Below are 15,000 nucleotides of genomic sequence, written 5' to 3'. Positions count from 1 at the left end.
GCTGTGGCGCAACTGGCTGGGGCACCTGCACCATACACCAGTGACCCGGGTTCGATTCCTGCCCTGTTGTCCTTTCCGGATCCCACCCCGACTCTCTCTCCCACTCACTTCCTGTCACTCTCCACTGTCCTGTCATTAAAGGCATAAAAAGCCCCCAATAAATAAATAAATAAATAAATAAATAAATAAACAGATCAAACATCTTCATTTCTGTTTGTTTTTCACTGCTCTCGCACACACACCAGGGGCCTGTACTACGAAGCTGGGTTTCTGGCTTATCTGGGTAACTTCGAGAGTAACTTCCCGATTAACCCGTACTACTAAAGGTGGATAGGTTTTAACCGAGGTATGCTGCCATGGCAATTTACGCTTCATCTCAAACCTGCTCCGACCAGGTTATGTTCTTGGTTAACCCGAGGTTTCCGTTAACCACACCCTTTATAAGTACCACCCCTCCACTAACAACTTCTCCCGAGACATGTCGGCGTACCTGAATGATCCAAACGACATTGGAGCGCAAATCGTGAGGGGCTCTCTTCGCAGGGCGAGGGGTTTTAGAGACCGCCAGAAAATATATATAGCCTACCCGGACGATATTCTCTATGAAGATATAGATTGTCAGCCGAGGGAATTCGTTATCTTTGTCAGATGATCTAGGAAGACGTCTCATAGCAATGCCCGTACGTGGACATTCATGTATTCAATCGGTGATGCTAGAATACTGTATGTCCGAAAATAAAGTATCATGAACATCTGAGCAAGAATAGCCTAAAATAAATCGGACATAGCCTACAGTAGGCCTAATAAATAAAAATCACCATTTTAACAAACTTGTTGAATTGAATGTCATATTACTGTACCCTGCACATAAAGGCTGCACATTTCCACAGCACCAGAATCCGAATGCCTCCCTCAACCCCCTCCATAATCGGCCTTCCACTATTATTTGCGATGGCCAACTCCTCTGCTACTGTAAAACACTCTGGTGCCTTTCCTCCTACAGTAGTGTTCGAAGACACCTGTTTCTTGTTAGCTGTAAAACAGAGGCCAAGTGAAGACTATAAGCTAGGCCTACATGTTTTCATAATTAAGAAATATTAATGCAAACTATAACTATATAAACCTACTATTCTGAATAATGTTTTTGTGTTTCATTTTCACCTGCTGCCATGTGCGTTTGGCAATGGTGTTGCATCTGAAATGTTCACAGGATTAGGCATACACTAAATCAGTAAATGGGGGCTACTTAAACATTCAATTATCCTTATTACTGTAATCTATATGCCCACTTCTGAATTGGGTTGCATCTGTAGGCCTTTCTATGAACTCAAAATAGGCTATTTAATTATTTCAACTCATTTCAGACATTCCGCAAGCTGCTAATCCTCTGTAACACATATTTGAAGAACATGTGGGAATAAAACTTTACTTTTAGGCATTTAGGCTACCCGATCTGTAATGCGTTGCCAACAGCCTTGCTTTGTTCACTGCCGACGTATTTGATTTTCGTCGTAGAGTGGGTTTTAATTCCACATAACTTGTCATAATAATTGTGCATTCCTCATCCGTAAAATAAGGTGATCGCGTCATCATTGAAAGTGGTGACTTGCGCTGCAACCCGCCCCTTTTCTGTGAACGCGCACAGGTTAACCCCGGCTCAACAAATCAACTTCATAATCAGCGTCATAGTACCGATTAACACCACTTAAGATAACTTAAGATAAGTTTTGTCAACCCTGGTTTAACAAAGTAACCCTGAGTTACATCTGGGTAGGTTAAGCTCCCTTCGTAGTACAGGCCCCAGGTAAGCTCAGCTTCCAGTGTAGCCCACGGGCCTACAATACTCTGTGTGTGTGTGTGTGTGTGCGCGCGCGTGTGTGTGTGCGTGCGTGCGTGTCTCACCAGTACATTGATGCTGTGTTTCTGAGTGAATCCAATAGCAAACTCCCACACCTGTTTGGGACTGGACATGTCCACAATGTGCACATGGACCTCCTACACACACACACACACACACACACACACACACACACACAAATAAGATGATGGTCAGACTATAATAAGGAGAATAGCAATAAAAACAACAATGTCAATTCAATCAATAGCCTAATGAAATAAACAATGAAAGGTAATGGGGTTGTATTGCCCCTTTAAGGGTAATGGGGTTGTATAGCCCCTTTAAGGGTAATGGGGTTGTATTGACCCTTCCTTTAAGGGTAATGGATTGTATTGCCCCTTTAGGGTAATGGGGTTGTATTGACCCTTTAAGGTCCCCGAGCGCCGCTGTTGTTGCAGGCAGCTCACTGCGCTGGGATTAGTGTGTGCTTCACCTCACTGTGTGTTCACTGTGTGCTGAGTGTGTTTCACTAATTCACCGATTGGGTTAAATGCAGAGACCAAATTTCCCTCACGGGATCAAAAAAGTATTTATACTACTATACTATACTAAGAGTAATGGGGTTGTATAGCCCCTTTAAGGGTAATGGGGTTGTATTGCCCCTGACTGTGAGGAGTGGGCCCCAGCCGTGACTGACAGCTCCTGAGCGTTGTCATGCCAACCTGATTGTTGCTCTGCTGGATGATCTCCTCTCTGGCGGCCTCCGCTCGCTCTCTGCTCCTGCACACCAGATGCACTGTGCCACCTGTTCCACACACACACACACACACGCACGCACACACAAAGATGGATTGGAGATTCCCTCAGCAGTCAGTGTGTGAGCGTCTGAGTTTGAGTCTGTGAGTGTGTGTGACCGTGACTGAGTGTGTGTGTGAATGTGAGCGTGTGCGTGTGTGTGTGAGCATGTGTGAGCGTGAGTGAGTGTGTGCGTGAGTGAGCATGTGTGTGAGCGTGTGTGTGAGCGTGTGTGTGAGTTTGAACGTGTGTGTGAGTGTGAGTGCCCCTTCCCTCACTACCACCGAGCACCCTCTCATCGAGTTTGTGCTCGTCAGTGCACACCAGACTGCACCAGACTGTGATCTGTGATTGACAGTCAGATCTCACACAGCCCTGCTCTGATTGGACCAGAAGAACAGGGAGCTGTGGATTTTTGCAAAACAAATAACAGGCTCTAGGTGAAGGTAGAAGTGCGGGGTTTTTTCTAAAACCGGCTGATTTATGTTGTTCTGTCGGAGCATAGTGTCGGTTTCAGTGAATATGATCAAAAAAATCTTGCCAACTGCAGCTTTAAATCTGTCATTTACATGGAGTTACTCGTTTTTGGAGGAGCAACCCCAAAATCTGGGCGTTTCTCATGAATATAACTACCTTAGATAGATAGATAGATAGATAGATACTTTATTGCCTTAAGCACCTTTGCAGCTACACGCTCCAGACTGTGTTAAGGTCGAGCGCCACTACAAGGTGAAACAGCATATTGCTCAATGTTAGCAGTGGGCCTAGTTCTAAATACATGTAGATTACACAGAATGTTACAAATTAACATTACAGTATCATATTTGGTGTAATATGCTGATACAGCTTCATGTTTTCCCCCATTACAGTGTCACAAGGGGGCATATTTCCTGACATTACCTTATCCAGTGTTTCCCATACATTGAGTAATTTGTGGCGGCCCACCATAATATCAACATTGACCACCACACAATGATTTTTTATGTTGTACTATTTAAATTGGATGAAATCCTTTCATTGTATAGCTATGTGCAACTTTGCACAGCCTCTCCTGTCTCTCAAAGAACCTGCACGCATGTTTAAAGAAAAACATTTTGGCATCATAACCACAGATTTGTTCAAAATTCAAGTTAACTTTGCACCCTCCCCTTTACCTACCACCACAAATAGAATTGAATTCTGTGGGAAACACTGCTTATCCACGAGGCTACACTGCTTATCCACGAGGCTACATTGTTAAATAGTGAAAACGCCGTTATAATCACCCACTTCAGATATTGGAGCTTACCGACTGTGCATCTTGAGTTTTAACTTGATGTGAAGTCATAATCCCATATCTTACTTCGTTCGAATCTGTCCATTTCTTTTCAACTTGACCGAAGTCATCCACACATTTGCACAGACGTCTGCACTATTGTCGAGCAGCATAGTTTATATTCTCCTGTCTCTTGATTCGGTTGTAATGGAGGCTGGTATTGTTATGCCAGTCTCTCTAGTGTATTCAAAACTGCAGGTGTCAGTCTACAGCTTTGCTAGCGTAGATACATTGATATTATGAGTCAGTCTACAGCTTCGCTAGCATAGATGCATTGATATTATGAGAAGCAGCTGCCATTGAAACTTTCTTTCTCAACAGTGAGTTTTTAAATTATGGATGCGTGCGTGTGGTGCGTGCTGGCGTGTGGTGCGTGCGTGCGTGTGGTGCGTGCGGTGCGTGCTGGCGTGCTGGCGTGCTGGCGTGTGGTGCGTGGTGCGTGCGTGCGTGTGGTGCGTGCTGGCGTGACCTCTGTTGGCTATCTCTTGAGCAGCTGCTTTGCCGATGCCGCTGTTGGCCCCGGTGATGACGAAGGAGCGGCCGCTCAGGGTCACCTCCAGGTCAGAGGGGTTGAAGTGTCGGGCTGCAACCTCATAGCCACTCCTAGGGTCAGAGGGAGAACATTGGAGAACACAATAGAACACAGCAGAACACAGGGGTCAGAGGGAGAACATTGGAGAACACAATAGAACACAGCAGAACACAGGGGTCAGAGGGAGAACACAATAGAACACAGCAGAACACAGGGGTCAGAGGGAGAACATTGGAGAACACAATAGAACACAGGGGTCAGAGGGAGAACATTGGAGAACACAATAGAACACAGCAGAACACAGGGGTCAAAACAGAATAGAACACAGCAGAACACAGGGGTCAGAAGAACAGAGTAGAACACAATAGAACACAGCAGAACACAGGGGTTACACTGACAACTAAAAAGAAGTTCTTAATATTTATTGACCCTAAAATTGCGCAAACACTAGACTAGAATTACAATTGTGCAACGCAGCTGCGCTTCCTCAGCAGTACTTTGCTCACATCTGAAACTGAAAAAGTTCACTGTTCAGATGTACGCGAAGCCGTAAAGGTTCTGAAGTTCACATTCAGATGGGAAAGACAACAAAGGCTCTGTTTGAGGATAGGAATGTAGAAAGTGGCTAGATAGCCACCCCTGCAGGCGACAGGGCGTATTGCTATTCCCATTGTAACAACTTGAATGCCTGTTACATACTGTTACTTTATGTCTGTCTTTTTGATGCTGGAACCAGAGCCATTTCACTCTGGCTGGAACATTTCGAGTAACATCTAGAAACTAAATGTTGCCAAAAACGATCTTACTAGTTTGTAGTAATCTAGCCTACTGTAGAGAAGACAAGGACATTTCAACCAGTAGCCAAACCGTGGTGAAAGAGTAGCCTAAATACATGCTTTTAAATCACCTGTCAGCAACGTAAACAGGAAATCCTATGAAATGTACTTTCGTAAGATTGGTGAGCTGCGTTGCTGATTCACGGCATAGGCTAAAATCACAGGTTAATGAGTGATAGCAGAGAATGGTGATAGCGTGTTTGGCTAAAAACAAGCACTTACTTGGTATACTCCTGTAGTCCTTTAACAAACCAGACTGCGTTTCTGTAGATGGACATTTTCGGGTGAATCGTAGACACATGCAGGCATTCCTTTCCAATAGAATTATGTGAAACACAGAATCAGATGACCGCTTATACATGTAATGTGCGGCACGCCCCGTGTGTTTTGTAAGGATGACTGGTTGTTGAATAACCGTGTGTCGGAGTTCACTTTACAGTTGGTGTTGACGTGCTAGCTAGGTGCTATCCAGGCAACTAGCAGCGCTAGCCAGCTTGCCCTAGCTCTTATCCTAAGATGAATTTTCTCAACGGGCTATCCTCTGTTGTTAAAGCAACTTATTTTTTGGCCAGGTAGTAGTTTTCGCAGCTCCCAAATGTTTACAATAGTTGTAAGCAATCGTGTTAGCCTGTTAACATAGAGCTGATATTGATAGCGTTAGCTAATAGTCTAACGTTAATGTTATGCTACTCTGCCGTATTTAACGTTAACGTAGAAATCGGGCGTATTAAGCAGTCTGTCGTGGTTTACAGATGCAGCAAATTGGACAGATATGCATGCAAAGGTTCCATAAACATGGATTATATCCCACATGGAACCACTAACGTGTTTTTCAACCTAGTGGGCTGGCGAGTTTTACTAGTTGTCAGGATGGCCGAGTGGTCTAAGGCGCCAGACTCAAGGCGAATTGCCTTCCATTTAGATGGGTCTTCTGGTCTCCGAATGGAGGCGTGGGTTCGAATCCCACTTCTGACATGCTTTTTGCTATTTTGACGAATAGCAAAACATATCGTGTCTAACGGAATTGATAGGCCAAGGTTCTCATTGAGACTATCCAATGGCTATCTAAGCAGTTGGCTAATTGCAGCAAAAAGCTCAAAATGCCTGGACTTTGAACTTATGGGCTGTAAAATTAGATAAGAAAAATGATTGAGGCTGCCGCTGCCTCTCCTGACCCAACATCCGTCCAAACATCAACCTACCTTAAAATCGAGGGTTATACTTTTAAGAGGTAGTCTGATAGTCTGACTGCCACAGGCAGATCTGGAGCTGAGTGAAAAGGACGAAATATGAAATAGAGATTAAACACAGTTGGCTGCCAACTTTTTACTCTAACGTTGGGGTTTATAACACTGTTGTGCATGTACGGCTGTGCTGCTATATCAGGAGACGAGCACGATATAGGGGAGGACATTGTTAACAAAAGACATCTTATTTCATTGTACTGAATTCTCTTGATTGTGATTTGGGGTTTGCTTCTATTTCCTTTAAAATGTACTTTTCATTATGATAAGACGTTCATATTTAGTATCCTAAAGGATTTAAGTCCTATTTTTACCAACTGTATGTATGTGTCAGGATGGCCGAGCGGTCTAAGGCGCCAGACTCAAGGTGATAAGCCTTCCATACAAATGGGTGTTCTGGTCTCCGAATGGAGGCGTGGGTTCGAATCCCACTTCTGACATGACTTTTTGAGTCACTTCGGTTTCTTCAAAGTGAACATTTGTACTACGCATCTCCGTTAAGTAAATGGTAACTAAAGCATTTTTTTTCATAAAATTGTTTTATGTGAAACACCCTAATATTGTTGTTCCTGTGTGGGCATTTGTGTCGTGAGAACTGGCTGCTCGTGAAGGCTGCAGTTAGCTACACACAAACACGGGACGAAAGATGCGAGTCAGAAACAAGTTTCAGTTCACCTTCATAAATAGGCTATGGTTCTAGAAGACTCATACGTCAGCACTCTGTTCTGTGTGTTTGTAGCCTATGGCTATAAACTAAAATAAAATATAGGCTGGGCTAATTTTGCTTACGTTTCACTTCAGATGGGTATCTTGAGTCTGGATGTGTGTGTGAATGGAGAGCAGTACCAGTCCTTTGCGTCGAACAACTGGATTTACTTAGCACTGTAAAACAACGGGGGAAGCACAGAGGAGAATTGGGCCTTATTGTGCACATTGTGATACTGGCCGATATCTCTGTGCACTGCAAACGTAGTTCACCTTTTGGTCAGCAGGGGTCGCCTCCAGACCAGCGTTAAGGCGCGTGTCTGCCAGTGAACGCTTCGGTGGGCAGCATTGATTGCGCGTGCGCATTATTCCCACACAGCATAGCAGAACTGGGGATGAGGAAACTCGCGCACAGGCACAGTTCGGGCCGTCCTCGTACCACACTCGGGAAACGGACATCGGTGTAGTCAGTTATTCTGAAGATCTCAGTTGAAGCGAAAATGACGACGCTGGCACCGGAGCCGCGTCCCCACACGCAGCTCGCTTCTGCCGCGGCAGGCGCGACCCTCGGCGGGGTAGGCTCCGGGACGAGCGTGTCTCTGAACCGTGGCTTGGAGCGCGCGCTGGAGGAGGCAGCCAGCTCCGGCCGTCTCAACCTCAGCAGCAGAAAGCTGAAGGAGTTTCCGAAGAGTGCGGCCAACTACGACCTCACGGACACCGTAGATGCAGGTAGAGTGCAGTGACCGGACGGGTCCCAGCAGCGCCGCGCGCACTGAAAAAGAAAGTCTATCCCTGCTCCTCCAAACGCACGGGCTGTGCCTCTTCTTTGCCAATGACGTAGTGCCAGTAGCCTTTTGAAAGACCCCCGTTGTTACAGTTGTGGTTGTATTGTTTGTGTGTGTGTGTGTGTGTGTGTGTAACGAATGAGATAAAGTGTGTGTGTGCACACTGAAGACAAACACTCATGCGTCCATGACGTTGCGAGAGTCCTCGGCTATCGAGCAGATGTTGTCGCGGGCTGTTCACTCTCAGCCCGCGATATGTAGGGCACGAGGGATAATAATACGACAGCGCGTGGGTCAGAGATGCCCTCCAGCATGCGAGTTGTTCAGCTCACCCCACGCGCGTCACGGGTGGGACCAACGGCGGACAGCCAGCTACGAAGCGCGTGTAGCAAAGGCGGAGGCTGGAATTCCCCAGCTGTGTTTTTAAACTCATGAGTCAGGGATACTTGTTTTTAACGATCTACGTGATCTACGTTTTGTTTATTTCTGTGTCTATCTACCAGCGACCCAACAACGTGGAATTAACAACAACGGTTTGTCAGCGCAAGCTCTCGCGCCGTGTTTTTGGCAGTCAGTGATCAGCTGCCATGACTACGGCGCTGTAGCTCGCGGTATTCGGGGAAAGCGGGGGCATGTTTGCCGCTGGCTCGTGCCAAAGGTTTGGAACGACGTAATTTATTATTATTTATTTTCAAGTTGTGCGCGTCGCGTGGCTTCATACGGCAGTGAAAGTAGGCCTGCCGAAGCTGAGCAAGGCACGGTCAGCTGCTCGTGGGTTTTGCTGCGAATGCCTGACATTTGGGAATGTTTTTGTGCGCGAGCCACTTCCGTTCTCACAGAACTGCCCTCGTCCGCCCTCAACCGCGAGCGCAGTTTATGTGGGCGTAACTCTGCATCCATCAGCCGCTAAAAGACTAAAATAAGTTTTAAGAGAGAACCGCTGGCCCCGAGGGGTACGGAACAGACTCAAGCAGAGCACTTCATGTGTGTGTGTGTGCGTGCGCGCGCGCGCGTGTGCAGAACTTCTTACTTGCTGCTTACTCATGATGTACAGCGACCTCGTGTAGATGTCTGAGTATTAGTTCGACTTTATCTGCTATTTGCTTAGATGGTCATTCCAGAGGTCAAAAGGACCCCGTTCACACCGCAAGTCTTAATGCTCAATTCAGATATTTTACTCAGATCCATTTTTTTTTTATTTGGCTGTTCACATTACCATTTAAAATGTGGCCTATATCAGATTCCAGTGTGAACTGTTTGCGAATTGTTTCAAACTGACCCGCATGCGCAAAAGAACAATAACAATGACATCAGCTAACTCCCAAGGCGCATAATTGTGACAAATGTCGATGTAAATCAAATCCGCCTTGGTTGTTCACACTGCAGCCGCATTTGAAAACTCAGACCTGGGTCTGATTCAGGACCACATATGGAAGTGGTCTAAATCTCACACACACGATACTTCTGTTCGCTACTTCTAAAGACATCTGACCTGGTCACTTGACCCCAGAAGTGGCAGATTTGGGCCTTTTGCCTGCAGTCTGAACTGGGTCAGAGGTAGAGGTAGAGATGTCATTGTGTGTGTGTGTGTGTGTGTGTGTGTGTGTGTGTGTGTGTGTGTGTGTGTGTGTGTGTTGCCCAGGTAGAGATGGTCATTGTGTGTGTGTGTGTGTGTGTGTGTTGCCCAGGTAGAGATGATCATTGTGTGTGTGTGTGTGTGTGTGTGTGTTGCCCAGGTAGAGATGTCATTGTGTGTGTGTGTGTGTGTGTGTGTTGCCCAGGTAGAGATGGTCATTGTGTGTGTGTGTGTGTGTGTTGCCCAGGTAGAGATGGTCATTGTGTGTGTGTGTGTGTGTGTTGCCCAGGTAGAGATGGTCATTGTGTGTGTTTGTGTATGTGTGTTGCCCAGGTAGAGATGGTCATTGTGTGTGTGTGTGTGTGTGTGTGTGTGTGTGTTGCCAAGGTAGAGATGTCATTGTGTGTGTGTGTGTGTGTGTGTGTGTGTGTGTTGCCCAGGTAGAGATGGTCATTGTGTGTGTGTGTGTGTGTGTTGCCCAGGTAGAGATGATCATTGTGTGTGTGTGTGTGTGTGTGTTGCCCAGGTAGAGATGTCATTGTGTGTGTGTGTGTGTGTGTTGCCCAGGTAGAGATGGTCATTGTGTGTGTGTGTGTGTGTGTGTGTGTGTGTTGCCCAGGTAGAGATGATCATTGTGTGTGTGTGTGTGTGTGTTGCCCAGGTAGAGATGTCATTGTGTGTGTGTGTGTGTGTTGCCCAGGTAGAGATGGTCATTGTGTGTGTGTGTGTGTGTGTGTGTGTGTTGCCCAGGTAGAGATGATCATTGTGTGTGTGTGTGTGTGTGTGTGTGTGTGTTGCCCAGGTAGAGATGTCATTGTGTGTGTGTGTGTGTGTGTGTGTGTGTGTGTGTGTTGCCCAGGTAGAGATGGTCATTGTGTGTGTGTGTGTGTGTGTGTGTGTTGCCCAGGTAGAGATGGTCATTGTGTGTGTGTGTGTGTGTGTTGCCCAGGTAGAGATGGTCATTGTGTGTGTGTGTGTGTGTGTTGCCCAGAGATGGTCATTGTGTGTGTGTGTGTGTGTGTGTGTGTGTGTGTGTGTGTGTGTTGCCCAGGTAGAGATGGTCATTGTGTGTGTGTGTGTGTGTGTTGCCCAGGTAGAGATGATCATTGTGTGTGTGTGTGTGTGTGTGTGTGTGTGTGTGTGTGTTTCCCAGGTAGAGATGGTCATTGTGTGTGTGTGTGTGTGTGTGTTGCCCAGGTAGAGATGATCATTGTGTGTGTGTGTGTGTGTGTGTGTGTGTGTGTGTGTGTGTGTGTTGCCCAGGTAGAGATGTCATTGTGTGTGTGTGTGTGTGTGTGTGTGTGTGTTGCCCAGGTAGAGATGGTCATTGTGTGTGTGTGTGTGTGTGTGTTGCCCAGGTAGAGATGATCATTGTGTGTGTGTGTGTGCGTGTGTGTTGCCCAGGTAGAGATGTCATTGTGTGTGTGTGTGTGTGTGTGTGTGTGTGTGTGTGTGTTGCCCAGGTAGAGATGGTCATTGTGTGTGTGTGTGTGTGTGTGTGTGTGTGTGTTGCCCAGGTAGAGATGGTCATTGTGTGTGTGTGTGTGTGTGTTGCCCAGGTAGAGATGGTCATTGTGTGTGTTTGTGTATGTGTGTTGCCCAGGTAGAGATGGTCATTGTGTGTGTGTGTGTGTGTGTGTTGCCAAAGTAGAGATGGTCATTGTGTGTGTGTGTGTGTGTGTTGCCCAGGTAGAGATGGTCATTGTGTGTGTGTGTGTGTGTGTGTGTTGCCCAGGTAGAGATAGTCATTGTGTGTGTGTGTGTGTGTGTGTGTGTGTGTGTGTGTGTGTGTGTGTGTGTGTTGCCCAGGTAGAGATGGTCATTGTGTGTGTGTGTGTGTGTGTTGCCAAGGTAGAGATGGTCATTGTGTGTGTGTGTGTGTGTTGCCCAGGTAGAGATGGTCATTGTGTGTGTGTGTGTGTGTGTGTGTTGCCCAGGTAGAGATAGTCATTGTGTGTGTGTGTGTTGCCCAAGTAGAGATGGTCATTGTGTGTGTGTGTGTGTGTGAAGTCTTGGATCTGTTCATCTATTCTGATTCTGAAGGAGAATATCTGTGTCACACGGAGCTCTTTCGGTACCAGGCACCAATGCACCACACCACACACAAACACCTGACTCCACCATTACACACCGTACATGTTGAGCTAATGCTAGTTACCAGCCAAGCTAACTTTGTGGGTGCACACACAAGTTGTGTAGTAGCAGTTTTTCATAAAAGTACCTCATAGTTAATAATCAGACATGGGTATCAATATTGTCTTTAATAACTTATCTGAGCGTGGTGAGTGGGAGCCACGTTTGTTTGTTTGTTTGTCTTCTCTCTCTCTGGCAGCACTTCCGGGTGACTAAAGGACCCGAGCTGTGGAAGCCAGCTGGCTTTGTAGTGCCAGCCTCATTATGATCTGTGATTTCATCCAATTGTTGTTAATTAAGTGTAAATTAAGAGTTGTGAAGAAATCAGGGTTTTGTAATGTGAATGGATGTGTTGTATGTAAAATGGGTAACCTTTTGGCTATTTTGAAATCTTGCCATTGTTTTGCAAATGGGAGATTAGTGGGGTTTTGTATGTGTACAGCTGTTTGGGGTTAATTGTAGGGGAGGGGCTTGTGGTATTTAAGACCTCAGAAAGAGGTAGCTGGGGGCCCATTTTCATTGCAGTCTGGTTTGTGGTGCTGGGTTGTGCAGTTTTGCTCTTCAGACTGGCAAGTTTTTCTTTTCTTCTTAGATACATTTTGTTTTTCTTTTCTTAGTTCATAGGCCTACAATATTTTGTACAGTTTGGACAACTTTATTTTTGTTTCTTTTATTTTTGGTCACTTGCTCACTTTTGGAGAACCTTGGACTGCAAATAAAACATTCCTAGCACTGGAGTTGCAAATCTTGGCTGAGTCATCATTTCGTCACAGAACCCATGTGACAATCTGCCTTTTGGAGATGACGATCAATCGTCTATTAACTGACAGTCTTGGTGTGTCTGTGAATGGAGGTTCGTCTTCGCATGTGTACGACATGCATGTACAATGTTTATTTCGACCCTTTGTCCAGCATAGCTGTAGTGACCCTTTATAGCTGGAGGGGGCAGTAGTGACCCTTTATAGCTGGAGGGGGCAGTAGTGTAGTGACCCTTTATAGCTGGAGGGGGCAGTAGGGACCCTTTATAGCTAGAGGGGGCAGTAGTGACCATAGGCGGAGTTTGACATTCGAGCCGGGGGGGGGCAGACAAAAAATAAATAAATAATTGTAGCCTAGCTGCTGAGACCTGGCCTACCACTTGAGGAACACAGTATGAGCACATATGGAGAAAACAAACATGCTAAATAAAGATATATATAATTACATTGTAACAATTTAACAATTCGTCCTTATGAAATCCAATGCAGCACGGTTGTCTTGAAACGCAATAGACAGTGTCGCCTAGCAGTTGAAAACTTTCGGGGCTTAGCCCATAGAGTCTGGTTGCTTATCACTTTTGAGAAATTAATCCATCGCCTCTAGCCTCATTTGTGCCACATTGATTGAATATTTTGTACAATCATATTTTGTCAATTAAAGAATGTAATGACCTGTTGCCATCTTGACATTTCTGTTTGCTATTAAAAACGAACTATATAGCCTAGTGCTGTGCTTGTGGAACGTTAAACCTCCGACGCCTCAAGAGTGCTGCTGGCATGCGAGCCACCTAGCAGAGTGGAGTTTTAAATAACAAGATGCATCGGTTAGCTTAAGGAGACCGAGTCATTGAAAACTCAAATTCGATTCTACAAAGGCAAAGTAAGTAAACTCCAAACTGTAGGCTATTGAGTGCAGGGCAGACCTAAATCATAGCGAGAACTCCAAGAATCAAAGGAAGTGTTCACCTACAGTCTGATGCCTTTCCAAACGCAGAAACGAAGCGCAATCACGCCATTACGTTAAGACATGTTAAGAAAAAAATATTCATATTTTGCTGTAATCCAATGACACAAAAAAAGTAATCCACAGCGATCAGTAGGCCTAGATGCACAAAAAGGGTCATGGTGTATCTATCCAGGCCTACGCGCGTCACATTCACCAGCCAGTTCCAAACAGGTGAACAAGGCTTCGCCACTTTGCTGTTTAAACTAAGTGGAATAAAAAGTCGAAAACTACACACAACACAAAATCAATTAGGCTAGTAAGCTGACAGGACATTTATATACATGGCATTTAGGCAACCTTTATTGCAACGTTGGCACGGCAAGATGTCCATACTAGTGCAACAGTAATTTTCGTTTTTTGCGTCCTGCATGCCTCGTCAGGTTGGCCGTAATGTCGCTTTCGATGTGAAGGATCGTAAGAGAAGAATACCTGGCTGCTCCCATCATCAACCGCAGCCTGTTCCTTATATTGTTGTTTTGTGTTATTTAAATTATTTTTTAAATATCTGGTCATGCCAGACGTATTTCACTAATTTTTGAAACAATGCAATTACCCGTTTCCACCAGAGGGGGCAGTGTTCCCCCTGCCCCCCCACTAACTCCGCGTATGGTAGTGACCCTTTGTCTCATAGCTGGAGGTAGTGATGGCGAGATGAAGCTTCTTGAAACCTTGAAGCTTTCCAGCCAAATGTGTTGAAAAATGGTTCATTTCTCGAGGCTTCGAATGCACCCTTGGACACTTACTGGTCAATAAAAATTCCACACACAAGAGCAATACAAAAAGCGCCATTTGGTCTGCAAATTCTTGATACATTCATAAGTACAGGCATTGGGGAATACAAGTGATTCCCATGTTGAAATATTTCCTCTCTTTGTAGCCTAACAAAGTAGTAGCTATAGGCGATCTGTGAAAATTCATGAAAATCGAGATAAGGATCGAACTCAGGTTGCGAGATCCCTAACCTAACGCCTTGCCCAGTGTCCCAAAGAGCAACTTCCTTACAGTGAAATATTTTCTCTCTTTGTAACAAATGGAAGTAGAAGGTGATCCGCGAAAATATATTATCTCGAGGTAAGGATCGAACCCATGTCGCACAATGTCTAATCCAACGCCTTACCCAGTGTCCTATCCTACAATCAGCCTTCTTTCAGAGAAAAAAATCTATATTAAATTGTAGGCTAACGTTGGGTAAAATGACACAGAAGAGAGCAATTTGCTTATGTAACTGAGTGTGTTTGAAGAATAGAGGGCAGTGAAAGTGCTTTGGTAACTGGGTAGTATTTTAAATTAACAGAGCAGTGAAATATAGGCCTAGGCCTACAACCAGTAGTAGTGGAGGTGTGCACATCCCCACCAGTGAGGTGCAGAGCAAATGGAACTAGAACTGCAAAGGAATGAAATGCCCGCACTCTGCTAAAACGTCCATATATTTATTGTGTTGCAACGTTTCGACCCGGCTGGGTCTTCCTCGGGCAAAG

The 15,000-nt window shown here is 45.4% G+C and overlaps 2 protein-coding genes and 2 non-coding genes across 11 annotated transcripts in view; 3 read left to right on the top strand and 1 right to left on the bottom strand.

Moving 5' to 3' along the window:
- dhrs12 (dehydrogenase/reductase (SDR family) member 12) overlaps positions 1-6,187 on the bottom strand; it is a 16,237-nt gene extending 10,050 nt beyond the window's left edge. The window contains exons 1-4 of the mRNA XM_042084370.1: positions 5,538-6,187; positions 4,417-4,550; positions 2,560-2,642; positions 1,903-1,995 (exon numbers count right to left, since the gene is read on the bottom strand). Of these exons, the coding sequence (XP_041940304.1) occupies positions 1,903-1,995; positions 2,560-2,642; positions 4,417-4,550; positions 5,538-5,593 (366 nt within the window). The 5' untranslated portion in view covers positions 5,594-6,187. The remainder of the gene's footprint in view (positions 1-1,902; positions 1,996-2,559; positions 2,643-4,416; positions 4,551-5,537) is intronic.
- Positions 6,180-6,290, top strand: trnal-caa. The gene is made up of 2 exons: positions 6,180-6,217; positions 6,245-6,290. It is a non-coding gene; the product is annotated as a tRNA-Leu (tRNA).
- A 598-nt stretch (positions 6,291-6,888) lies between these two features.
- On the top strand, positions 6,889-6,999 carry trnal-caa. Its single transcript has 2 exons — positions 6,889-6,926; positions 6,954-6,999. It is a non-coding gene; the product is annotated as a tRNA-Leu (tRNA).
- A 628-nt stretch (positions 7,000-7,627) lies between these two features.
- lrch1 (leucine-rich repeats and calponin homology (CH) domain containing 1) overlaps positions 7,628-15,000 on the top strand; it is an 81,197-nt gene continuing 73,824 nt past the window's right edge. For 4 of the 8 annotated variants that reach the window (XM_042084285.1, XM_042084287.1, XM_042084282.1 and 1 more), the window contains exon 1: positions 7,629-7,993. In XM_042084285.1, the coding sequence (XP_041940219.1) occupies positions 7,765-7,993 (229 nt within the window). In that variant the 5' untranslated portion in view covers positions 7,629-7,764. Of the gene's footprint in view, positions 7,994-15,000 lie in introns of all 8 variants that reach the window. The other 4 variants (XM_042084289.1, XM_042084290.1, XM_042084288.1 and 1 more) reach the window with 2 other exon arrangements.

Source organism: Alosa sapidissima, chromosome 2 (genome assembly GCF_018492685.1).
Source record: "Alosa sapidissima isolate fAloSap1 chromosome 2, fAloSap1.pri, whole genome shotgun sequence".
Classification (NCBI taxonomy): Eukaryota; Metazoa; Chordata; class Actinopteri; order Clupeiformes; family Clupeidae; genus Alosa; species Alosa sapidissima.
The sequence above is the reverse complement of the archived record's forward strand: the minus strand, read 5'-3'. Positions and strand labels throughout refer to the sequence as shown.